Source organism: Euprymna scolopes, chromosome 13 (assembly GCF_053919585.1).
Source record: "Euprymna scolopes isolate OS-2025 chromosome 13, ASM5391958v1, whole genome shotgun sequence".
Taxonomy (NCBI): Eukaryota; Metazoa; Mollusca; class Cephalopoda; order Sepiida; family Sepiolidae; genus Euprymna; species Euprymna scolopes.
The window spans coordinates 15,073,452-15,100,260 of NC_136494.1; the positions used below are offsets into that span (position 1 = coordinate 15,073,452).

The 26,809-nt window shown below is 33.5% G+C and overlaps 1 protein-coding gene across 1 annotated transcript in view; it reads left to right on the forward strand.

The window, feature by feature from the left end:
- The window catches only part of LOC145291944 (protein lev-9-like), a 1,240,163-nt gene that overhangs the window by 231,186 nt on the left and 982,168 nt on the right, over window positions 1–26,809 (forward strand). The window contains exon 2 of the mRNA XM_080137869.1: window positions 24,402–24,596. Coding sequence (XP_079993995.1) covers window positions 24,402–24,596 — 195 coding nt within the window. The remainder of the gene's footprint in view (window positions 1–24,401; window positions 24,597–26,809) is intronic.

Genomic DNA, 26,809 nt, shown 5'->3' on the forward strand with positions numbered 1-26,809 from the left:
CACATAAGAAGCACTATACCTCTGGAGGGTCTGAGGTCCTTTGTCTCTTCTCACGGTTCTCTTCTGTGCCTGATGTACTGGGGGTTATTTTCCTTTTCTGTCCTCTTGACAGCTTTGTGTTATTGAACAATAGTCGGCAGCTTTGGTGATATTTTGCTTTATTTCGTATCAGTGTGGCTTCTATGCCTTCTCCTTCATCTAACCGTGCTGGATTAAAGGGTATTGGCATATCATTAAGGACATAAAACAAAGGCACATTTTTTGCAATTTTCGCATATCCAGCATAGTCCTGTTTCCTCTGGAATGAGCTAAGAGGTGAAATTAGAGTTTTATCTCTTTTGTCAACCTGACAAAGGCAACATTTACTCCAGTCAGTTTGCTGTCTAGTTTTGGCATCCATCGTAAGAGTCGTTGAAGTGGTGTAGGCCGAGGGTTTATCCTTTTACCACCTTACCACCTTTGCTCACTTTGATGCATGGGATACAGTTAGGTTCATGCTGCTGCCCTACACCTAACCCGATCGTTCATCCAATATCATTTAAATCCCGTGCGATCTGTACACCATCCGGATAACAATAAAGCCCCTGTCATCCTTGGCTCGGCTCTCTCGCGCTGGCACATCCTGTCAATCCAGGTGCGGCTATCCAACCTTAGGGGCTGGCTAGATAGCATTTGGGATACTAAACTGGAGTTTAGCTGATATTGAACCCCATGCTGAGTTCCACAGCAGTGTCTGTCACCAGTGTGCCCTGGTAGTGAGCGACATACACTCTCGTCATAATATTCTGCAAAATTCTCCTTCTGTGGAAAAAACATTAGTACTTAATTTGATCCTCGTGAGATGTGCCGATTCAGGGGCTTGTATGGAGTGAGGAAGGTAACGGAATTAAGAATACCTGATTTCTTCAGGATGGCTAGCATGGTTTTTAAGCCTTTTGGGGGTATTTTATAGGCAAAAACAGGTTATCCACTTTGTCATCCTTGCATTAGCAGTCCTTTTTAGGCATAAAAGTTGGAAAAAATGAACGTTTATGGAAATTTGTGGTTTGCTGGCGGCCATCTTGAAAAAAATGGTCGCCATATTGGAATTTTTGATGGCCAGCACTTTTTTCTGAAAAAGTAACTTACAGAGACTATTGATGCCAAATTTCATGCTTGTATCACCAAATGAACGATTCTGGCAAAAAATCACATTAATCTGCCCCACTAACAGTGCACTTGAGTTCCTCTTGAATATTCTCTGACATTATATTTCGTCCTGCTTTCTTATGACCAACGTCTCTCTAATTCTCTCTCTTCTGAGCTTGAACACAAGGTGCAATGGGGAAAAAGGTGGCTGGTTAATTTTAATGCATCTAAAACCAAGCTTCTGTCTTTCCATCATCAGTGCTCTGACCCCATCTGGCCGCAATTGAAATTAATGTTTTTTGTCTTTGGGAAGCCCCATGTTTTGACAAGCTGTTTGGTCTGACCTTCATTCTTGATTGGAAATGGAGCACATACATCTGTTGCGAAAGTTGCCAGATAAATAGTTGGATCATTCTACTGTTCCAGTAGATATTTCATTGCCGATCCAATCCTCTACCTCTATAAGAGCCAAATACGTCCTAAAACGGTGCACTGTTGCCACATCTATATGGATCCTATCTTATTTTGATCGTTCCAAACCATCTTCAAAACTTAGGTGATGCCGCTTTCTCCTCCTTGCAACCTCATTCCCACAGAAAAGACGTTGCTACTCTGTCTCTGCTCTATCGTTATTTCCATGGAAAGTACTCACCTGAGCTTTTATATCTGATACCTCCTTGCTAAACTTTCACAAAAACACTGGACTAACTACAACCACTATCAAGAATTTCCCCCACTCTATCTGTGCCTAAATCTAAACGCAGATTTCATGAAAGCTCCTTTCCTAGAATTGCCTGACTGTGGAAAAGTATTTCACTGGCCTGCTTCCCAGCTGATTACAATATAGTAACTTTCAAGTTCAATGTAAACAAGTTCTTGCTGAGCTGACCCCTTAAATAATTCAAATTATACCCAATCTACACCATTGATGCTTACTAAACTACGACCTTACATTCATTGACCCTTATCCTCGAGTAGCCTCCAGGCATTGATAAGCGATGACTCCTTCGTAAAAAAAAAATCACCTGTCGTCCCTTTTGTAAAAGATGGAATCACCCGATCGTTGAAGACAAGGGTCAAACTAGGGCGCACGGTTCATTTTATATATATATATATATATATATATATATATATATATATATATGAATATATATATATATGAATATGACTACTTCATTCAATCACATAAATTAATATACGGAAGTATTATTTTATGCGTAAACTTTAAGTTTTTACTTCAACAGTGCTCAATACATAAGTAGAGCTAGGTAGTAAGTTACAAAAAAATATATATGGCAATTAAGCTACACAGAATATTCTGCGTTTCATCCACACTAGGATTCTTCAGCCTGATATATATATATTATATGAATTTCTGATTGCTATTAGTAGGCATTGCCATTGTAAAAACGGATTTTTTGGCATTTTCTATCAGAAATATTTCCAAACCATTTCTAAGTTAATGGATTTTTAATGCCATTTTATATCGATAACATTAGCAAATGGTTCAGACTAGGCGCTCATTAATTCTTCATAGAATTCGAGGATGTGAACAAACCCCAATTTGAAGAAATCTCTCTAATTCCTGCAATTCATTTGTTCTTGTCGTTTTTGTGAGACCAAAGTTGAAACTAAAAGACATTTTTTTCTGCCACTCTACTTCGCTCCACAATAATATTCCGAATCGAAAGATTGAGTAGAAACATAGCATTAAGGTATTGTCATTGTATAAATGCTTTCGACGTTAGAACCCCCCCCCCGCTTTTAATGAATAAATACTTGATTAAAGATGTATGTCTTAATAATGTGGATAAACGATTCCTTAATCATAGGTAATCTAAAAGCCATATACATGTGTTATATATGTGTGTGTGTGTGTTATATAGTGTGTGTGTGTATTAGTGGACTGGCAAGGCCACAGGAGAGACAACCGAAGCAGCAAAACTGAAGCTGGCCTGCAGGACACACACACACACACACACACACACATATATATATACAAATGCATGCAAATTTTGGCATATTTTATTGGTTTGAAAATATAAGTTCTTTTACACAATTTTCCTAAAATTTTAACTATAGAATAGTATTGTAATATTCGAAAAAGCCTGCAAATTTTGATGGAATTTCGTCATATAAAACCAAAGATATGAGCATTTCTCATGCTCATATATATGACTACATATGTGCGTACATGTTTCAGTTGCGATGTTTTTGTAGAAGTCCAACATCGTCAAACTAGATCATACAATTTATCTATTGAGGTCTATTATGCTCATCATTCCTAGTGGTTGTTTCACGAAATTTCGGCCAATTATTTCTTTGGCCTTCGTCCGGTAACCGCGACGGGATAGGAACTCCGAATCTCCTAACTGCCTTCTCAGTAATTACTGGCATCCATAGTTGTTGTCGTCTCACCAGGTTTTTGGCCAAGTAAGTCTCTGGCTGGCTTTGGATAGGATTGAAACCGCTATCTTCATACAATTTTCATCTGAGGAATAGTTGGCCGAAACGTCGTGAAACAACTACTAAGGATGATGAGAATAATAGTCCGCAATAAAATAAATTAACAAATAATACTCATCTCAATAATGAATTCTGGAATTTCGAAACAGAAATTCTTTTAATATGAATCCTTTGTTATTTTGAAGATGTAAGGCTGCAGGACACAAAGAATATAGGGAAGGGATTAAAAAAACAAAGGGGTAGGGGAGGAGAAGAACAGGGAAATTGGGCTACCTCTCAGTAAACTTGGAAGGCCGATTGTTCTTCCGCTTCCGTCGTTTTTTTTTTTAATGACTCCATAGTAAGATGGTTATCTTGAATTGAAATCGATATGATTTAGCTCTTGTTCAATTTTTCTAAACCAATTGTTGACTGATAAACTTAACCCTGTTGATCGGTTAGGTACGGCATAATCACATTGACACACCGGTTCCCACTGGATCACTGAAGTTAAGCAACGTTGAAGCTGGTTAGTAATAAATGGGTGACCATTTAAGACTTTCAGGTGTGTATGTGCTCTCCGCTTATCTCGGCATTGTTTCCACTCGTCCTTGACTTCCTTTTGCCACTGGACTCAGACTGTGCTAATTCAGGAGAGGTGTGGTTGGGGATTGCACAACCATTGCCCCACAATTAGAGGCGCAGCTACCCATACAGAGGGTATCCTTTGTCTTTCGAGAAACGCGTATCAGTACCAACATCCACATCTCGTATATAATGCACATGACCGCACCCTTTGAATAGTGCATTTATAAAAAATAACTCTCTGCTTATCGTTGAGCACTTTGGTATTTACGAATACGAAACTGCGACGATATAGTTATGTGTTATATATATATATATATATATATATATATATATATATATAATTATTTACTATAATAATTATTAAATACCTACAGACTATAGTTTTCATATTTTTGGGAATCATCAGTGCAGGGTGTCATGATAAACACCAGTCGACACATTCGAACCAGGTGACAGAAGCCATCCCTGACTTCATTAACAAGGACCTAATTTATTCGGCTCCCGTTAACCGCAGGAAATGCTGTTTAATTTAAACATCCATTTTTTGTAAATGCTTTTTAACGTCTGTCAGAGTGATCTAATCATTGTATGATGATCGGCGCATAAGAGCTAAATTGACCAACTCTAATTGAACTGAAAGTGCTCAACGATAAAAAACGAGTTTCTTAAAGGGGATCAGATAATTATTTACTATTAAATTATACAATTTTATATATTATTGTAGTAATTTAAACAACTAGAATGTGAATTAAGTGTATATTCTTATGATTTTGGAATCTATATTTTTATAAAGTAATAGGGTTCGTGTGTTTCTGTCTGTGTGTACAGCTCTCCATCATCAACGAAATATAAAGGAGGTAAGAGGGTAGATCTCTCCTGGTAGAGAAACATTAGAACCCATTTTAGGATGTTTCTGTTATAGGAGACATAAGAATCTATGCCTAATTTCTTTATATACTAGTCTACAAACCACCCCCATATCGAATGACTTATGCTCATTTGCATATCACATTATATTAAATCTCTTTAACTAATTACCTCCACCTTATTCCATATTGGAAATATTCTAATCATTTCAACTGTACTATTTACAAAATCTATTTAACATTTAATTATTTAATATATTTTCATTTAATTTTATATTCGATTTATTTCACTTTACGTATATTATCAAAACAATTCATTGGCGAGCAAAGCTTTTTGGGATTGTATTGAAAATGTAATGGAAATTTCAATTTCGTTCCGTTTTAATCTTTTATATTTTACTTGCCAATATAATTGAAAGAATACAATTCAACTATCGTAATTTTATATAAATAAACAAAAACAAATATTTTAAAATAAAACTTTTTTAAAAAATAAATAATTTTATTTTTAAATGAAAAAAATCAATTTAGTAAAATAATTGTATTAAACACCCCCAGCCTTGTCAGCAAACCTGTAAACCTATAAAAGTTAACATTTCGAATGTAAACAGTGATTTTTCGATTTTGTTAGCGCTTGCCGCAATTAAAGACAATTAAAACGGAACTAACTTTATTTCCATTCTATTTTTTAAACAACCCCCAAAACATAACGCTCTCTTCCAGTTATAGCCAATTTTTTTTAATTAAATAAAACAGGTCAAAATAAACAGATAAGCGCATTTTCTTTTACATTTTTCTTACAACCATTGTCATTTAACCAACTGCAGGATATCGTTACTTTTGTGGGGTTGTTTTGAAAATGGCACGGAGATTATAATTTCGTTCCAATTTAATCTTTCTGGTCGAGCCTATTTCGAAAGCCTGTTTATCATAGATTTGAACTACAAATAATTTATTACATTTTGATTATTACTATCTTAAGACTTAAAGCTTATATTTATTTCATTTTTCTATTTATATATTGAATTAGTTATTTCCAGTCTTATTTAAACTTAGTGCTTTCTTTAAACCGGATGAACCTTTTATAAAAATATGAGTTTAACGTAAAGAACACGAACAAGGTTTTATTCAACTGAATTTCTTCCAGTTTACTAACAAAATATATAAATTTAAAAGAGATATAAATAATAAAATAAAAAGGTTATGTAATTTAAAAGAAATACACGTACTCACAAAAGCGGAACTTTTTTTACACATTTTTTTTTTTTTAAACCATAACAATGAGACTAACAATTACCTAGATCTTAGTAATTATTTGTTTTAATAGAACTGTTTTAATTGTACTGTTTACTTAGTTAACCTAAGTTGGTATTACATTTATTTTACATTTACTTTTTTTTTTTAATTATTACTTTTAGACTGTGACGTTTACACCCGGAAGTAATGAGTCACACGTAGGTCGCTTTTATTCATTCCTTTTGGTCAAGATCAAAGTGTAGTATCTGTTCTTCAGATGCTGCACTTCATTTTCTTGTTCTCTTTCGGTGGAGGAGAAATCCTTCACGACTGAGACAATTTTTACTTTTGTACCTTTTCTCCACGTTAAAAAACGACCCTGGTGTCTAACTCTGTCCCGTGGGGAGGCATAGTAAATAGGTACAATATAATTGTTTATAATTGTACTATTCAGAAATATTATTTATAGTTCGTCCATTTCAGTTAGTATACATTTCCTTTACGCTTAATTAATTTACAATCATTAATATCGTTAAACAATTCCGTTTAAAACCGAAATTATGCCACCCAAACGAAGTAGAAACGAAAGTGAGGAAGAAAGAATGGAAAGATTGGAAGCTAATAGACTAAGAGTTGCTGCAATTCGCTCCAATGAAAACAATTCAGATAGAGAAAGACGTCTAGAACTTAACAGGATACGTCAAAGAGAAAGGAGAGCAAGACTGTCAGATTTGGAAAGAGAAACCCAACGTGAAGCTGACAGAACTAGACATGCTGTAAGGCGGTTAAATTCATCACAAGATGAAATTCAAGAAAGGCAAAGATATGCACTGGAAAGAGAAGCAATATTACGATCGAATGAATTATATGAGGTAAGTAGACGTACACAAGGTCAGTTGAGAGTGGCTCAACGACATCAGAATGAATCGGAAACCCAACGAAGCTTTCGCCTATACCAAGGGCAACAACGAGAGGCTGCATGGAGAGAGAGTATGACTTTGCCCCAGCAATTGACAGAAAACGAGGCAGCTAGACAACGAATGACTGCTTTGAGACACCATGAAATAGAACACTGCAATAGAAAAGGATTGCTCTACAACAAAAATGACTCTCTCACTACAGCTGATATAGGAAAAATGGACAAAGTATGTCAACATTGCTCAGCTGTAAAATTTTAAGGAGAAACCCCTGGTTGTTGTTGTTCTTCTGGCAAAGTTGTGCTTGATAGCTTTCCACCACTGCCTCAGTTGCTTCAAGATTTGCTCTCCGGCAATGGTCCCATCTCTAAAGATTTTCTGCAAAATCTACGCAGTTATAACAATTGTTTTGCAATGACATCATTTGGTCACAAAATTGCGGCAGTACATGGGTGGAATCCTTCTTTTAGAATTCGAGGCCAGGTTTGCCACCAGATTGGGAGTCTTTTACCACCTGAAGATGAAACAGCAAAGTTTATTCAAGTCTACTTCTTGGATAGTCTGGAAGAGGAACTACATAATCGGGGACGTGACAGTAGACTCAATAGAGACATTCTCCAAAGTCTGACTGAATTTTTACATGAGAACAACAGCTTTATTTGTCAGCTGAAAACAACAAAGGAGAGGATTGAAGAAGAACACTTGGTAGAACATAAAGTTGTCATAAGGGAAGACCGAAGGCCGCAAGAAGAGCATCCACGGCGATTCAATGCTCCAACAACAACGTATGAGATTGGAATATTAATGGAGAATGAACCAACAGCTAACCGGGATATTGTCTTGCGTTTTAGAAATGATACATTAAAATGGATCTCCGAACTACATCCCCTCTACGATACTTTAATGTATCCGTTAATGTACCCCTATGGTTCTCCATCTTACAACATCTACATGAAGGCATCCAATGGGCGAAAAGTTACCCAACAGCAATTTTATTCGTACCATTTAATGACTCGGCCTGGAAACTATTTCCTCTGGTACCGAAGGCTATTTCAACAATGGCTGGTGGATGTGTACTGCAAGATTGAAACAGAACGTTTACAGTTCCTGAGGCGTGAGCAACAGACCCTGAGAGCTGACAATTATAGCAACTTGAGAGATTCAATTCTTAGGGAGGATGGGAATCCAGAACAGTTTGGTCAACGAGTTGTACTTCCGGCAACTTATACAGGAGGCCCTCGATACATGTTTGAGCGTCAAAGTGATGCCATGGCATATGTTCGGCGAATGGGCCGAGCCGACCTCTTCATCACGTTCACAACAAATCCAAAGTGGACAGAAATTACAGAAAATTGTCTTCAAGGGCAAGACCCTCAGGATCGTCCAGATATTGTTGCCAGGGTTTTCAGGCAGAAGCTAAAAAAGTTACTTGAATTTATTAAAAAGGGAGGATTTGGCAGGTTGAGGGCTTTCCTGTACAGTATTGAATATCAAAAAAGAGGACTGCCGCATGCACACATCCTCACCTGGCAGGCCCCAGAGGACAAACTTCTACCAGAAAAAATGGATCTCTGCATATCTGCAGAGATCCCTGACAAAGAGGAAGATCCTGATCTTCATGCTAAAGTGATGGCACATATGGTGCATGGACCTTGTGGACCATTTAATCCAAATTGTCCATGTACGATTGACAACAAATGTTCCAAAAAATACCCAAAAGAATTTCTTCAGTGTACCAAGCAAGGCCAAGACTCTTACCCCAAGTACAGGCGAAGAAAACCAGAAGATGGAGGCCAGACTGGTACAATAAGGATGAAGAGAAATGGTCGGTATGTTAATCAAGAAATAACAAACCAGTGGATTGTTCCGTACAACAAGGTCCTCCTTCAGCAGTTCAACGCTCACATTAACGTAGAAATTTGCAGCTCGATCCAAAGCATCAAATATGTCCTCAAATACGTGAATAAAGGATGTGATCAAGCAGTGTTTGAACTACAAAGAACTGATGGAGCAGCTAACCAACAAGGCCAAGTACAAAGTCACATTGTGGATGAGATCCAGCAGTTCCAGAATGCAAGGTATGTCGGCAGTTCAGAGGCAGCCTGGAGGATATTGGAACATCCCATCCATGAACATTTCCCCCCAATTGTACAACTTTCTGTTCATCTTGAAAATGGGAAGCGTGTCATGTTCTCAGCTGATACTGCTCTGGAACGAGCCCAAGGTCCACCGCCTGCCACAACTTTGACAGCATTTTTTCAACTCTGCCATGAGGATGACTTTGCAAGGGGTCTCAAATACGTAGAAGTCCCTGAGTTTTACACTTGGAACAAATCGACAAAGAAATGGATGAGAAGAATGCGTGGGGTACAAGTTGAAGGTACTGAAAATGATGATGTATGGAAGGCACCATGCATTGGGAGAATCTACACGATTAGTCCAAAAGCAGGGGAGTGTTATTTCTTACGCCTGTTGCTCAATGAGGTTGCTGGTCCAACTTCATTTCAAAATTTGCGAGCATACAATGGTCAGGTGTTTGAAACATACAGAGCAGCGTGCCTTGCTCGAGGCCTTCTAGAAAATGACCATCACTTGCATCAAGCAGTAGGAGAGGCAAGTGCCACTCAATCACCTTCAAATTTGCGAAGCCTATTTGTGATAATTTTAACAGCCTGTGAGCCAAGAAATCCTCTTGAGATCTGGATGGCTTTTCGTGATGTAATATCTGAAGACATTCTTCACAGATACAGGCAAGAAGTTAACAATCCAGAAGCAGATTTTAATGAGGACATCTACAATAAAACTCTTTGTCTAATTGAAGAAAAAGTTCTCCTTATGTGCGGTCAACCATTGGCAAGCTATGGATTACCTGCACCAATGCAAGGGAGAGATGAAAGACTCGCGAGAGAGTATCAACGTGAAGTTACTTATAATCTTGAAGAACTTCCCTACAAGCAGAAAATATGCAAGAAAAACTGACCGATTCTCAAAGAGAAGTTTACAATTCATTCATGGCAATGTTGGAAGCACAAGGTGAAATGAACAAAAACATGATGTTTCTTGATGCTCCAGGTGGTACGGGCAAGACTTTTGTAATCAATTTGATCCTTGCAAAGATTAGATCCATGAGAAAGATTGTGCTTGCAACAGCATTCAGTGGCATTGCTGCTACTCTACTACAAGGTGGCCGCACTCTTCACAGCACTTTTAAAGTACCCTTGGATACTCATCGAATGGATCAGCCAGTTTGCAAAATTACTGGTAACTCAGCCTTGGCAAATGTAATTAGAGACACCTCTGCAATCATTGTAGACGAAGCCCCAATGACGCACAAGAGTGCTTATGAAGCAATTGACCGAACACTGCAAGACATCACAGGAAACAAGAATCCCATGGGTGGCATTCCAACCTTATTTTGCGGTGATTTCCGTCAAATCCTCCCAGTGGTTAAAAATGGCACAAGGGCTAACATTGTCAATGCAAGTTTGAAACAATCCTATCTCTGGAGGCACGTTATAGTGAAGAGACTGACTACTAATATGAGAGCCTATATCTCTGATAACACAGCTGCAGCAGACTTCTCAAAATTGCTTCTCCAAATCGGTAATGGTCAGTTTCCTATCACTTCTTCACCTGACACAATTAAGATTCCAACTGCGCTTGGTAAATGTGTCGGTAATCAGAAGCAACTGAAAGACAAAGTGTACCCAGACCTGCAAAACAATGGAAAATCACCGGATTGGCTTGCTGAGAGGGCTATTATTTCGCCATTAAACAGCAATGTGAATCATTTGAACAATTCAATAATGGATGAATTTCCAGGAGACACAAAGCAATACAAGTCAGTTGATTCGGCTACTAATGAATATGAATGAATATGAAGCTGTTCACTACCCTGTGGAGTTTTTAAACTCTTTGGAGATATCTGGAATGCCTCCACACATTTTAAATCTCAAAATTGGATCGCCAATCATGATTCTTCGATCCTTGGAACCGCCAAAAACAACAAACGGAACCAGATGTGTTATCACCAGATTGCACACCAATGTACTTGAGGCCACCATTTCCTGTGGTCCCTACAAAGGCGAAACCGTTCTACTGCCAAGGATCCCCTTAGTTCCATCAGACTCAGTACTTCCATTTAAATTCCGGAGACTCCAATTTCCTGTGAAGGTGTGTTTTGCAATGAGCATAAACAAAAGTCAAGGTCAGACATTTAACACCATTGGCGTAGACTTGACATCAGACTGCTTCAGTCACGGTATGTTCTACGTCTCCATCAGCCGGACAGGAAGTTCAGAAAAACTCTACATTCTGGCTCCAAATCAAAGCAGCAGAAATGTAGTTTACCCTGAGGCTCTTTAGTGAAAAGTTCGAGAAATGGATATGAGGAAAAACTGACATGATCTGATTGTGGTAAGTTTTTAGTATTGAATGTGCAAGATAAAATTTAAGCAACAGTTGAAAATGACTTCAATGAAAAATTTACTATGTAACATCAAGTAACCTTCCTTTTTGATGAAAATGTTTTGTGAAGTTCCTGATTGAATTTCAGTCACTACAAGAGGTAGTTAAAATGTTAATCACCTTATGCAATCGTTGCTCTTACAACATCAACTTACTGGAAAGGTGCCCACAGATTTTGGTACCCGAGTGCGCAACAAAGCTCCGTGCGAAGCACGGGTATCTTTGCTAGTGTTTAATAAAGTTACATATGCTCTGAAAGTGTAAATCCATTTTCATTGAGCTTGATAAACCGTTGCAATTTTAAGATATCCTTATTGAATATATACATTTTAAATGCATATTTGTTTCAAGGAAAACACACACACGCATACATATATAAAGAAAATTAGTGATAAAATAAAAATTGAATAAATTACAATATTTATTAATGCATCAAATGGTAAAACAAGGAATTAAAACAAAGAATTCTTAATTATTAACCCATGGATTTTCAAAGATAGACAATTTTTCATCAGACGATAAAATCAGTAAAAATGTTTTACTGCTTAGCATAAATTTGAAAATCTAAAAAACTTTGTTGTGGGCTAAAAAAAACAAAACATCTTCAGTAGAATTAAAGACGATAAAAATGCCAAAATAACAGATCCAGCAATTAATAAGATTAAAAAGAAATAATTTGTAATCTGAGATGTAAATAGATTAGATTGAAGTCCAAAAATTCAATTATTAATAAATTTAGTAATCCAAAAAATACACGGTTCTATCCAAAAGTGAAGCCCTCTGTGTTTTTCAACTAAAAAAAATTAAAGACCTACAAAGACTGATAAGGCCTCTTTAAAACTAACGACCATTTGTGGTCCAGAATATATTTTCTACATACATTCTCAATGCACTTTTGCCAGGAATTTAATGACCCATCTCTGCTTCTGACGCACTCCATTACAAGGGTTGCTTTCTTAGAAAATTACACCATTAATATTTGCAGCAGATAGATGAAACTTTCAGGTCAGGAATGCATAAGTTTAGTCATCATAACAATGTTATTTGCAATCAGCTTCGATTCATTCCAGCAAATGAAAAAAAAAATAGAAGGAAGTATTTTTGAAAAAAATTCAACCTCGAAAACTTTCGTAGGTAATAAATTTGCAATTTTTTTTCCAGTCAAAAAATGGAAAAACGGATCCATAGAAAACGTTAAAATTATATATTTTATGTATACAAGCCACATTAAATCTATAGGAACAAAATTCTGTAAACTTCACAAAAACAGCGTTTTATTGACAGCATACAATTGTTTAGGCCTACCACCAAGATGTCTGTAATGTTTAAAATGCATAAAGCATTTTATTTCTTGGTGACGATATCCTCAGTGCTTCAAAAATAGAGGGGGTAGCTCTTTTAAATTTAAGTAATAATCATATTTTGTCAAATGCTGAATAGTGAGTATTTTTGTATAACTATTTTTAGCATTTATACATCTGATAATTACTATGAAAATATTTACACGCAACATCTACATTCCACTATCATTGCACTTACTGGCTGAAAGAACGACAATAGTAAATGAAACTATCATTTTAAGTTATATAATATATATATATATATATATATATATATATATATATATATATATATATATATATATATACATTTTTTTTTTTCACTGTTCTTCCAACTGAAACCAAAATTCCCCTCTTCCCTCATTCGTTTTCTTAGTTTTTAATTTATCATTCTGACGTTTCCTCTTAGAGGGTCAGACGATAAGGCCTTAAGGAAATTTTAATTTCACCTGCCCATTTCTTGTTTTTGGTATTTAAATTAAATTATGTTTCCTCTGAAATTTCTCCTTCCATTTTGTTGTACCAAAAATTTACTTATATATATATATATATATATATATATATATATATATATATATATATATATATATATATATATATATATATATATATATATCAATAAACAGACGTACCTGCCAACACATACGGGTCTTCAATCACTGACCATCTCATTAAGAACGCGTTATGTGCAGCAAGAACTCTTTTTCAATCCTGAGTCGTGCTCACTCATTATTCCACTTAAAGATCATGGAGATTGTTCACGTTCGACTGAGAAGGCCATCCCTCTGTAAACAGAGGGAATGCCTCTTGGGTTTGAGCGTGATTCGTCTCTAGGATCGTCGAATAATATAATGTTGCTGTATTTTAATGGCTTTCCCTCATTTAATTTTTTTTTTCATGCACATAACGTTACGCAACGTAATTGTATTTTAAATTGTACATATTTTCGATCCCTCCCTTTTTTTTTTTAATCCCTTTGTACAGCTTTGAGAAAGCGAGGGCGAAACCAGTCGGCTGACTTCCCTCCTTTTTTCTCTTTTTTTTCTTCACCTTTACTTTATTTTAAAACGTTTTTAATCATGAATTATAAGTCTTTCCTTCATAATTGCGATATATATATACATATATATGTAAGCTATACATAACTGCGTTAATACGGCGTTTTCGTCAGATCACTGAAGTTAAGCAACGTTGGGCCTGATTAGTATCAGATGAGTGACCATTTGGGAATCCTAGGCGCTGTCTGTGCTCTCCGCTTATCTCGGCATTTGTTTCCAGTCGTCCTGTGTTTCACTTGCCACTGGTATTTAACAATGTCGACTCAGGAGAGGTGTGGTTGCCACAAAAATTTCACGCGCAGACAACCCTTCGTGGGTATCCTTAGTCTGTCAAAGACTGAAGGAGCATTTTTTTTGTTTTTTTTTTACATAACTGTGTTACCCGGTTAAAAAAAACACATATTACCGGGCGTAGGATTAAATCACATACAATTTAAAATATTCTAAGTTGTTACAATTTTCCTGAAAGATGATGATACTTTGGATTTTTGATATATATTGATTTTTGATTTCATAATCATCTTCATCTATGAAATTAAAGCAGTGAAATGAAATCTCGTAGCTTAAAGGGAAATAACTCATAGGTTAAATGAAAAGTTTCGTTTATAAACACATGCGGCGTTGGTTATACTAATAATTAAAATGAAATGTAAATAAATTTGTAAAAAAATTAAATAAAACAACTTTATATAATACTAGCAGATCAGCCCGGCTGAACTTTGACCCCTTGACAGCCAAATTTTCGATTAAACAGATTTTCCCAAATCTCAATACTCCTTATGTCAAATCTCGAGTCTGTAGATTGAAAATTGACAGAGTAGTTTGGTAGGAAAATGTACACACAACATAGACACTTTCACTTTTATAGACATGCTAGCAGTTCAGCCCGGCTTTATTCGGGCTCTATGTACTGTTCTGTTGTGGTGTACAAGTCACCCCTATTTCAGAACTAAGCGGAATCAACCAGTCCTATGAATACCACTGGTTTCAGAGACTAAATGGAGACATTCATACCATGTTTAACCCCATGCTACGAACACGTTCCTCTCATGCCACTTTAATGGCTCCTGTGTTCTTTATGATAAATACATATTATATTTATACACTTTACACTACTTGTGACTCCTTTCATTTGAGACCCCTAGCACGGGTCTACAACATGTTCATAACTTTATTTACATACATACATACACACACACACACACACACACACACACACACACATATATATATTTATTAAAAAGTTTGACTCCTGTCTCGGTAACCTACATCTAAAATTTCAAGTGTTTACACCCAAAATTTGCAGAGGAGTTTGGTAGAATCTGCAAAGTTCAACTCTTTAAACTTTGGCTTTTTGGCAGCCAAATTTTCGCCCCAAAACTGATTAAAATACTTGCCGCATGTCTGAATACCCGCTATGTATAAATTTAAATATTTAGACCCAAAATCTTTTGCACTTTGACTCTTTGACAGCTCAAATTTTTACCCAAACCGATTAAAAAGATTGCCCTATCTTTGAATACCCTTGATGTAAAATTTCAAATTTTTAGACCAGAAATTGTCTGAGTTATTTGGTAGAGACCGCAGAGGTAAATTTTTTTAACTTTAACCCCAATTTTGACCCCCCCTTAACATTTATTGTTTCGGGATCAAATCTAATTAAAAAGTTTGATCCCTGTCTAAGTAACCTACATCTAAAATTTCAAGTGTTTAGACTTAAAATTGGTGGAGGTGTTTGGTAGAGTCTTCAAAGGTCAAATTGTTGTACTTTGACCCCTTGACAGCCAAATTTCTGGCGTAAACCGCTTAAAAAATTTTTTCCCAAATCTTAATACCCGTTATGTAAAATCTCGAGTCCCTAGATTGAAAATTGACACTTATTTGTAACGGAAATGTACACACACACACGCAGACAGACAATTTCACTTTTATATATAGATAGATAGATTTCTAAAAAGAATACTTAAAACAATTCTATTACTGATTTTAATTAAACATTAGTAATAATTAATGAAACGGATTTTTGTAATGTAATATGCAAATGAGATAACCTGTTGAATGTTGATTCATTTTGAATAAATAGTATATATAGAAATTGTATAGGAAAAAGAGTGTTTTTAGTATTAAACACTCTTTGTGAGACAGTGTACCGTTTGTATATATTAATCAAATTCTGAACAAACAAACAAAAATACGAGTTTATTATAATATATATAAAAGTCACTTTATGTGTATGCGAGTTGCTTACTCGTAGGCTCAGCCGTTTCGAAACATATTTTGCAAAGTTCACACAAAACTAATTTTTATGTCTGACAGTGTTCTCATGCTTTGCGCAGAAATTCCCCCCCGATATGTATCGAGAAGTATCCTATCTTAAAAATAGCTTTTCTCTCGTACAGATAAAATGGAATAGTTTTTAAAGAGGAATATTTTGCGTTACACCGGCTAAGAGAGATAATAAAATTTCTGCCATTAAGCTATATCTCCAGATTTAAATAAAATTTGAAAATATAGCTTAATGGCAGAGCATTCGACTACAGATTGAATGATCCTTTGTTGAATCCTGGGTATACCTCGCTATTTTATTTTTTTTTCTTATGAGTTCAATTTACGATAGAAAAAGAGGTATCATTTAAAATCGCTGCAAATCATTTCTTCATTGCCATATTTTAAAACTAAACATCAATCAAAAGTGATTGTTCAAGAGTAATCATCGTCAAGCCCAAATGTCAGCTGGCATGATATTGTAAAAAAACAAACAAAAAAAAAAACAGACGGAATTTGATGAACAACGTTGTCATTATTATTTTCTTTAATTTACTTTATTTTATTTATTTATTTTATTTTATTTATTTATTCATTTATTTTATTTATTCATTTATTTTATTTATTTATTTATTTATTTTATTTATTTATTTTATTTATTTATTTATTTTATTTATTTATTTTATTTATTTATTTTTTGCGAATTAGTCCACCCGGCAAATTATTCCTTGTAATATATAATAATCAATAGAAGATTGATTCCATAATAATACATTCGCAATCTGCCTAAATTAAAATATCATGTTTAAGCGTATTGTACGACCGGGCAATGCCGGGCTGCCAGCTAGTTATACTATAATCATATAATATTGTAATTGTAAAGCGTTCACGGGAATCAATCAATGTTGTCGAGATTTTCCAAACTATAGATGATAACAAAATAATGTGACATCGAAAAAAAGAAAGGAACATTACGGAAATGAAAATTGGTATAAAAAGAGGAGGAAGAAAGAATGTTTTCTTTGCAAAAACAGTCGCGTTCTGCGGAACTTATCTGAAGGATTCGTCCTGTTAACGTTTTGTGTTTCCTGTGGAGTTTTGGCCGGGTTGAGAAAACGCTTTAAGTTTTTCTTTGGTGCTGCAATTGCTGTCGAAAATTCTCACACGTGTCTAATGTTGAATGACTGAGAAAGTAGATAGACACGTATTGTCCTCGAGGCCCCGAAAGCAAACAAGATAGAGAATTAGAAAAAAAAAACGCTCTCGTGATATTGGTTAGGGTCTAAAAGGGAGGCCTGTGATTGGTTGTTTTTCATCCAATCTCATGCCACACTGTTAGTGGCTCCTTAATAATTCCAATAATGTTTCAATTTTTTCATGCCTCGTCAGGACTCCAAATGTTTTGACAATATTGAAACGTTGATCAATTCGCGTAATCTCCTTACAATGTTCATATAAGCTTATTTATTTCTAAACTTCACAAACGTATTAAGCATTTTTGAAAAAAATATATCGGTTTTTAATTTATGTTAACAATTTACTTGAATTTAATTAATCACTTTATATATATATAAATAAAAAAACAAAAAACAAAGAGCAGAAATGACGATAAATCGTCTGCCTTAAACCACTAACTTAGATCCTTTGTTCGATAAAATGTATGCCCATTTGCTGATAGGAAGGGGCGCGGTGGATACTAGAAAGCTGATTGGCTAACTAAAATCCTCAACATATATAAAAACAAAAAACAACCACAGAATTCGCGCATAAGCCTGACGAATCCTATAGTGGATGAAACGCCGAATATCCAGTGTAGCTTAATCGCCATATATATTTTATAAATTACTAACTAGCTCTACCTACGTATTGGGCACTTTTGAAATAAATACTTAAAGTTTACGCATAAATCTATAGTTTCGTATATTAATTTTATGTGAGTAAATGAAGTAGCTATATATATATATATATATATATATATATATATATATATATATATATATACTAGACTACCCGTGACCCGTTGGGTCAGTTTGTTATACAGGGTGACAAAAAAAAAAACGGGCACCAACTCTAATTAGGCTCCGTTCCTTAGTGTTTTGTCCGAATTAAATGAAACTTTGGTCATAACTAGTTTATTATATTCAAAACAATAGGGGCTTTGGCCTTTTTTCTCCGTTCTACAGCATATGTTCTAGATGGCCTCCATTTAGTTTGTTTGGTTTTTTTGGGGGGGGGGTCACCCTGTATTAGCTATAGAATTCATGTATGAGCGTGACACTTGTGACGTAAAGAAAATATATTTTTTGACATGACAGAAACATTTCTATGAAAGTATATTAAAATGAAAAAAGAATATAGATAGATGTCTATGAGTCGTTCTGTTTATTATAATTGATTATTTTGAAAAAAAAAAAATTACAGTTACTGAATTATAAATGGTTGGCCATCCTTATAGTTAAATATGCACTGAACAGATACCATAATACTTATTATAATTAAATTCAAATTTTGATGTATCTGCTTTTTTTTAGGTCGTTCATTTCTGTATTACGTTTAAGTTATTTTAAACCTCACTCTTCCCATGTTAAATAATAATTTCGAACTAATAGCGTTAATATTTCAGCGTCCCAAATGTTCTTTTTTATTTCGCGATTAAATTATTCAAATAAACAATTGTTAATACTGTCTGCTTGTTTTTTTTTACATCGTTCATTTCTGTATTGCGTTTAAGTTATTTTAAACCTCACTCTTCCCATGTTAAATAATAATTTCGAAATAATAACGTTAATATTTCAGTGCGCAGGTTAAAATCTGAAAAAGAAGCGAATTGTGTTTATTTGTTTACATTGTTATGGGTTAATGTTTATGCGCGCATGCGCAACCAGATGTCTTAAACCGGAAAGTGGGTTGCATACATCGTTACAAGGTCATTTCAGTTTTATAATTATATATATATATATATATATATGCAAATCGGTTGTTTTGTAATATACCATATTTTATATGTTATTAAAACTTGTTTGATAGAAATGTTATTTAATAATAGTCAATTTTAATGATGGTTGCCATGGAAACCTTAGCATTTTATGAGTTAATATATTGATCAAGAACTTTCCGGAAGAATGTTTAGTATTATTTAAAGATATTTTTTTTTTACATGTGTGTTCATTTATCAACTTAATTTATTGTCTATTTATATTTGTTGTTTTATTTGTATATTTTTGTTGTTTTTTGCTTGTGTATTTTATGTTGTTGGTTTTTTAATTTAATTATTGTTTCTTTTGCCGATTTAAAAAGAAATTATTTTAGGATAGGCAATGCAATCGAATTCTCATTTTTTTTTTATTTTTGTTTTTGTTGTTGTTTCCATTTCCACAACGTTTGGGCCACTTTACAAACGAACTTTCTACAGCAGTCCATCAAAAATCATACGAGTCGGAGAACTGCAACCTTCGTCTTCAATCTTTAGGAACCGACATTTTTTTTTTCATTATTCTGGTTTAAGACGATATGTAGTAAAGATGGTTAGAAAAATAAATTGTGGAGTGGTCTCTGGTTTTTGGTAGAGACGATTTTGGACGTCTTTATGCATTGACAAGAACCCTACTGACAACTATATATTAATATGATAACTTGTGTGTTATTTTGAGTGACTATCGTTTAATTGTTATTACCTTTCATTTCTTGTAATAAATAATTTTACCAAGAATTCTTCATATGTTTTTGTTTCGGTTTCAGCTGAAGGAACTCAAGTTATATATATATATATATATATATATATATATATATAATATTTAAATAAGTATGAATTAAAAAAATCAATACGAAAAATATATAAATGTTTATATCTTTTCTGTATTTATTTCCTATGTGTTGACGTGTAGGAATACAAAAGGTCTTTTGAAAAAACAAAACAGGAATGTTTCTTTCAAAAGCACATAAGATAATATATATAATTTCTTCATCGTTTTCGTTTCGATGTAAACTGATGGACCCAAGTCATTTTTTTTTCTTTTTGAAATCCGAACTTTATAATAATCAATAGAAAATTGACTATATACTATGTACAAAATGCATATATTACGATATCATATTTAAGCGTATTTTACGACCTGACGACGCCGGACGTTCCTGCTAGCTTAGATAAATACGTTTGCAGGTTTAACAAAAGAGCTACTAAAATATCAGGGCGTCTCTATTTACGCTGAACCTCCACAGAATGTCAACATTAAAATATTACATATGAAAGAGTCTGCTGTTGAATTTCCGCAGATCTTGATAGTTTAATATGAATGGCGTATAAAAGTCATGTTATGACGAATGAAAAAAATGAAATATATATATAACATTTATTATGGCACTATATATAGATATTTTAAGGTCGTACCATTGGTTTCGTTACGACGAATCAACCATAAGAGTTTGAAAAAACAGCGTATCTTCAGCTCTCACATCCACGATTGAGCACTTTATTGGACTTTTTTCATCGCCTCCTGACACGCTAGGGAGACCTGCATGCGTAAAAAATATAAATAAAAGAAACGTCAAGAGACAAAAAGCAAGTACTAATTAAAAATATATTTATGTAAAAGAAAAACTGATAAAAACAAAATTTTATTTAAAAAATTTTTTTATATCTACAATTTTCAAAGCATATAAACATTATTTTCAATCCGTAAGTGTTCATTTGAAGAAAATTATGTTCAGTAAAGAAAGTTAAGTGAATAGTCACAACTCCATCTGTTCATAGCATGAATGTGTGCATGCAAATAATATATGTATGTGAGTATTTGGCAGCGTGGAATTGTGAATGTGTGTTGGTTTACCTTGTTATTGTTAGTGCGCTAGAATAGGCAGCAATTCGTTTTTGTTCGCCAGACTCTCGAGCGTGCACGAGATGAAGAAAGCTGTGGATCATTTAAGTATTCCTTTTCAATTTAAAGGCACGGAGTGGGGATGCTACGTTCTGGTGTCTCTCGGTACTGCCTGTTGGTGAGGTCTCTACCTCTGCCTTGTTAGCGTTTCGCTCTTTGTTTTATAAGAGGTTCTAACTAAACGTCGGCTTACTATTTTCACATAGATGTGTTACCTTTTGGGATTCCATGAACAAAGCTTCTTTCTTAGAAGTGCACGCCTGTGGAACTCTCTTCCGTTTTCCTGTTTCCCACCTGACTACAACTTGGATGTCTTCAAGTCCAACATAAACAAACTCCTGATAAACCGCCCTCTTAAATGAGATAATTTATCAAATCTCCATTACTAACGATTACTACGATATTATCCCATTGATTACTGTATGCAATAACCGTTATCCCCGAGTGGCTTCTGGGCCTTAATAATTATTGACTACCATAAAAAAAGCAAAAATCAATCAATTCATCTTTTACTAGGCAGCCATCTTTTATTTCTAACAGTTCAGTTGCAAAAGTTGATTTTTCAAGATATTCAGATGGTCTGTGATGTCTTCATTTTCTCCAGGACTTTCACTAATGACCTCATTCGATTTTTTTACACCTTACTATATATTTATTTTACTCTCTAGAGGTAAATGTACCATTGCTTAAATACCTCCGGTCCCGCACATCACTTTCTAATCCATCACAACTTCACACAAGTAAATGGCATGATTAATCGTTAAAATACGCTTTTTTTTACATAGGCATCACCGCATTATCAAGGCCAAGGGTTAAAGAGTGTACAGTAGAAATTGGACAATATAGTAATCATTAGTAAAGAAATGCAGTAAATTTGATAACTTATATGGAATGGCTCATCAAGAATTTATTTACGTTAGACTTGAAGACAACCATATTGTAGTCAGCTGGAAAGCAGGAAAACGGAAGACAATCCCACAGGCGTGCAGTTCTAAGAAAGAATTTTGTTCATGAAATCTACGTTTAGGTTTAGGCACAGATAAAGAGTGGGGGAATTAATGATAGTGTTTTCAGCTAGACGAGTGTTTCTTGTGAAAGTTTGGCGAGAGGGACCGTAGACTGAAGCTCAGTCGAACACTTTCCATGAAAATAACGATACATCTTTTCTGTGAGATAGAGGTTGCACGGAAGAGAAAAGAACATCTCCTCCACGGCTACGAAGTCTATTTTGAACTCTTATGCTTAGGTGTAAATTTATGAAAATAAAATGGAGTAAACATTTACTTTCTGAAAAAGACCGCTATGTTGAATATAGTGTGTGTGTGTGTGTTTTTTTTAATAGAATTTCAGACATTCAGAATTTAATCGGGTAAATAGGATATTATTAGAAGAAAATGAGGGTTATATGGAATCAGTCCTGGAAAACACCGAAGCAATTTATCACAGAATTACTTTATTCATATATATTTTTAAGATGAGAGGTTATATGGAGTCGGTGCTTGAAATGATTGAAGCAGTTTATGATCTGAAAATTACTTTTTATAGAATTACATTTTAAAAAGGGAGATATGGAGTCAGTCCGGGAAATGACTGAAGCAGTTTACGATCTTTAAATTACTTTATTTCATATATATTTTAAAGAGGGGTGGGGGGAGGGGATATGGAATCGGTCCAGGAGAGGTGCGGGGGGTATGGAGTCAGTCCAAGAAATGGTTGAAGCAGTTTACGATTTTAAAATTACTTTATTTCATATATATTTTAAGGAGGGGTGCAGGGGGGGATATGGAATCAGTCCAGGAAATGGTTGAAGTAGTTCACGATCTTAAAATTATTTTATTTCATATATATTTTAAGGAGGGGTGCAGGGGGGGGGATATGGAGTCAGTCCAGGAAATGGTTGAAGTAGTTCACGATCTTAAAATTACTTTATTTCATATATATTTTAAGGAGGGGTGCGGGGGGATATGGAATCAGTCCAGGAAATGGTTGAAGTAGTTCACGATCTTAAAATTACTTTATTTCATATATATTTAATGAGTGAAAGGGGATATTGAGTACTTGATTAAAAAAACAAAGTAAAACGGTGAATGAGTAGCGTTTGTTTGTTTTGTTTTTTTAGCTAAGTAAGATGATTTAAGTAAGATGATTTAAGTAAGATGATTTAAGTAAGATGATTTAAGTAAGATGATTTAAGTAAGATGATTTAAGTAAGATGATTTAAGTAAGATGATTGAAGAAAGATGATTTAAGAAAGATGATTTAAGAAAGATGTAATTATTGATAGCTGAGAGAGGGCAAAAACAACCCTCTTGATGAAAGTAATCTTAGTTTAATCTGCTAAGATAGCTTAGAGTAACTTGGAGAAGTGAACGATTGTGGGAAGGAGTAAAAATAAAGAGAGGAGTGAGCAGTATATATCAGGTTGACAAGTTCTTGCGGTTGTAAACTCTTAAATTCACATGAAAATATCTCGATTCAGACAAATATTTATTGATCGAAACAAGCACCATCAGAATCAACACAATTTTGCCAATGCAAAACAAGTGTATTTATGCTAATAACGGAAAAAAATCTTGCGTTCTGGTGACGGCGAAGTCGCTGAAGGCATTTTTGATATCGCTTAGGTTTTTTAAGGATTTCTCATGCAGAAACTTAATGGTTGAAAAGGTTGTAGTCGGTAGGTGAGAGGTCTGGAGAGTATGGCGGATGAGGCAGTTTCAAAATTATAAATCCAACAAGAACCTTCTTGTCAACCTAATACACTGCAAAAATCGTAATATAACTTTATACTACACTGCCATAATAAATGCAAGTAAAAGAGGAAAAGGTAAGCCAAATGAAGGAAGAACGAAAAGGGATAGTTTTCCTATACTCGTTCGTCTCGCACATCAATTTCTTATCTATAACAGAGTGTTGTAATATTTCACAAGTAGATCCGGTTTAAAGTTTGGATGGGCACTTCAGTAAAGCTCATTGTTTAGTGGCCGAAACATTACAAAATTAAAATATTATCAATCCAGCTATGAATAATATAAATGCAATATTTTTTAACCTGTCAGAAATTATTTATTCTCTATTCTGCTTATTTCTGTTTTTTTTATTTGTTTGTTATTTTTTTCATTTGTTTTTTTTCCATAATTTTTTTGTTCTTTATTTCTTATTTTGTCTTTTTTCTTCCTTTTTTTTTTTCTTTTTTCTTTTTATCTAATCCAAACAGATATACGATGCAAGAATTTAAATATGAAAATTCAAAATGGCCAGGTGCGAATCCTCCCTTACAATCAATTCGGAGCGATGGCCAAGTATTCCTGCGCCGAGGGATACGTACTATTCGGCAAGGACACCCGAACCTGCCAGGGTGATGAGACATGGAGCGGGGAGCCACCACGATGTGTTATCAACGATACTTACGGTGAGACGACATAATACCAGGGGGTCCTTTTTCCATTTGTCTTTTTAGAAAACTCTCTATCAATTCATATCTCTCTTAGATCTTGTAGTGGCTTGCAAACGCATGAATTTTTTTTTTCTGTCTTATTTTTCTGAGATGTGTCTTATACATCTTTTTCGTGTTAATTTTTTTTATCACTAGTCTGCATGCATAAAACCTTTAAAAAAATCATCTTTAGAAACCTATCTGAAAGCTTAAAATTATCCCCAAATTTCATTAAAAAATGTTTATTATGTATTGCAAACATCCAGCAAAAATTTCGCAGTTCAGCTATACCAATTTTCATAGAAAAACTTGTTTAAGTAGAATTATTGTAGAAGAGATGACGAGTAGTTAGTACTTTCTCTCTGCATGTACGTCTGTTTTGTAAGAACCAGATAAGATCATTTGAATATATTCTTTGGATTTTAGAGAATAAATGTATATATCGTCTGTCTTGTATAGAATTTTAGAATTTAATGCTTCCCATATTATTACAGCCACCACAGAATGTATTAAATGTATTTGTCTTTTGTGTATTTCTTTTTTTAGTAGTTAGTCCTTTCTCTCTCTCTCTCTCTCTCTCTCTCTCTATCTATCTATCTATCTCTATATATATAAATATATATACACACATATAAAAGATTTATTGTCATTACTGTCATACTTCACAAAATGTACGGTTTTATAACTTACTAATCTTTCCGCCCTCTCTCACAAGTATCCACTCCCTCTCTCTCTCACACACACACACACACACATATATATATATATATATATTCAATAAGTATTTTTTTTCAATTTTCATTCAATAAGTCTGAAGAAAAGCTGTTCTTGTGAAAATTTTCAAACGACATAATGTTTGAATTTGACCGAATGGTCTTGTAACAATTGTAACTAACAATGAAATACACTATTTGTTGCTATCAACCCATTCTTTGAAGTCTTGGTATTGAATGTATTTGTCTCTTGTATATGTCCTTTTTGGAAGTAGTACTCTATCTCTCTATCATATATTATATCATCATCACCTCCGTTATCTTCGTCTTGTATATTTCATCTAGCACTTAATGTTCATTTCATATACGCTATTCCATCTTACCACCTTTCTTTAGAGATTCCGTCTTAAATATTCCATTTAGTACTTTTTTTCCTCACACACACACACACAAACACATATATAAATATATTGCGTGTATTTAGGCAGACTTTTATAATTCACGCAGACATTGTTAAAAACCGTTAGCTTCTGTTTAGTGATAACTTTTTTATTTTTGCATTTTTTCGTATTAAAAAAAGACAATACAAAAAATTGAAAAAACAAAAAAGGTATGACTAAACAAGCTTTCGGTTGTTTTAACACTTTCTGCCTCAATATATATATATATATATATATATATATATAATCTTATAATATATATATATATATATCTTATATATATTATAAGATATATATATATATCTTATATATATATATATTATAAGATATATATATATATATCTTATATATATATATATTATAAGATATATATATATATCTTATATATATATATATTATAAGATATATATATATATCTTATATATATATATATTATAAGATATATATATATATCTTATATATATATAATATAAGATATATATATAATCTTATAATATATATATATATATCTTATATCTTTATATTATAAGATATATATCTTATATATATATATATTATAAGATATATATATATATATCTTATATATATTATAAGATATATATATATCTTTTATAAGATATATATATATATCTTTTATATATATATCTTATATATATATTATAAGATATATATATCTTTTATATATATATATCTTATATATATATATTATAAGATATATATATATCTTTTATATATATATCTTATATATATATATTATAAGATATATATATATCTTTTATATATATATCTTATATATATATATTATAAGATATATATATATCTTTTATATATATATCTTATATATATATATTATAAGATATATATATATCTTTTATATATATATCTTATATATATATATTATAAGATATATATATATCTTTTATATATATATCTTATATATATATATTATAAGATATATATATATCTTTTATATATATATCTTATATATATATTATAAGATATATATATATATCTTTTATATATATATATATTATAA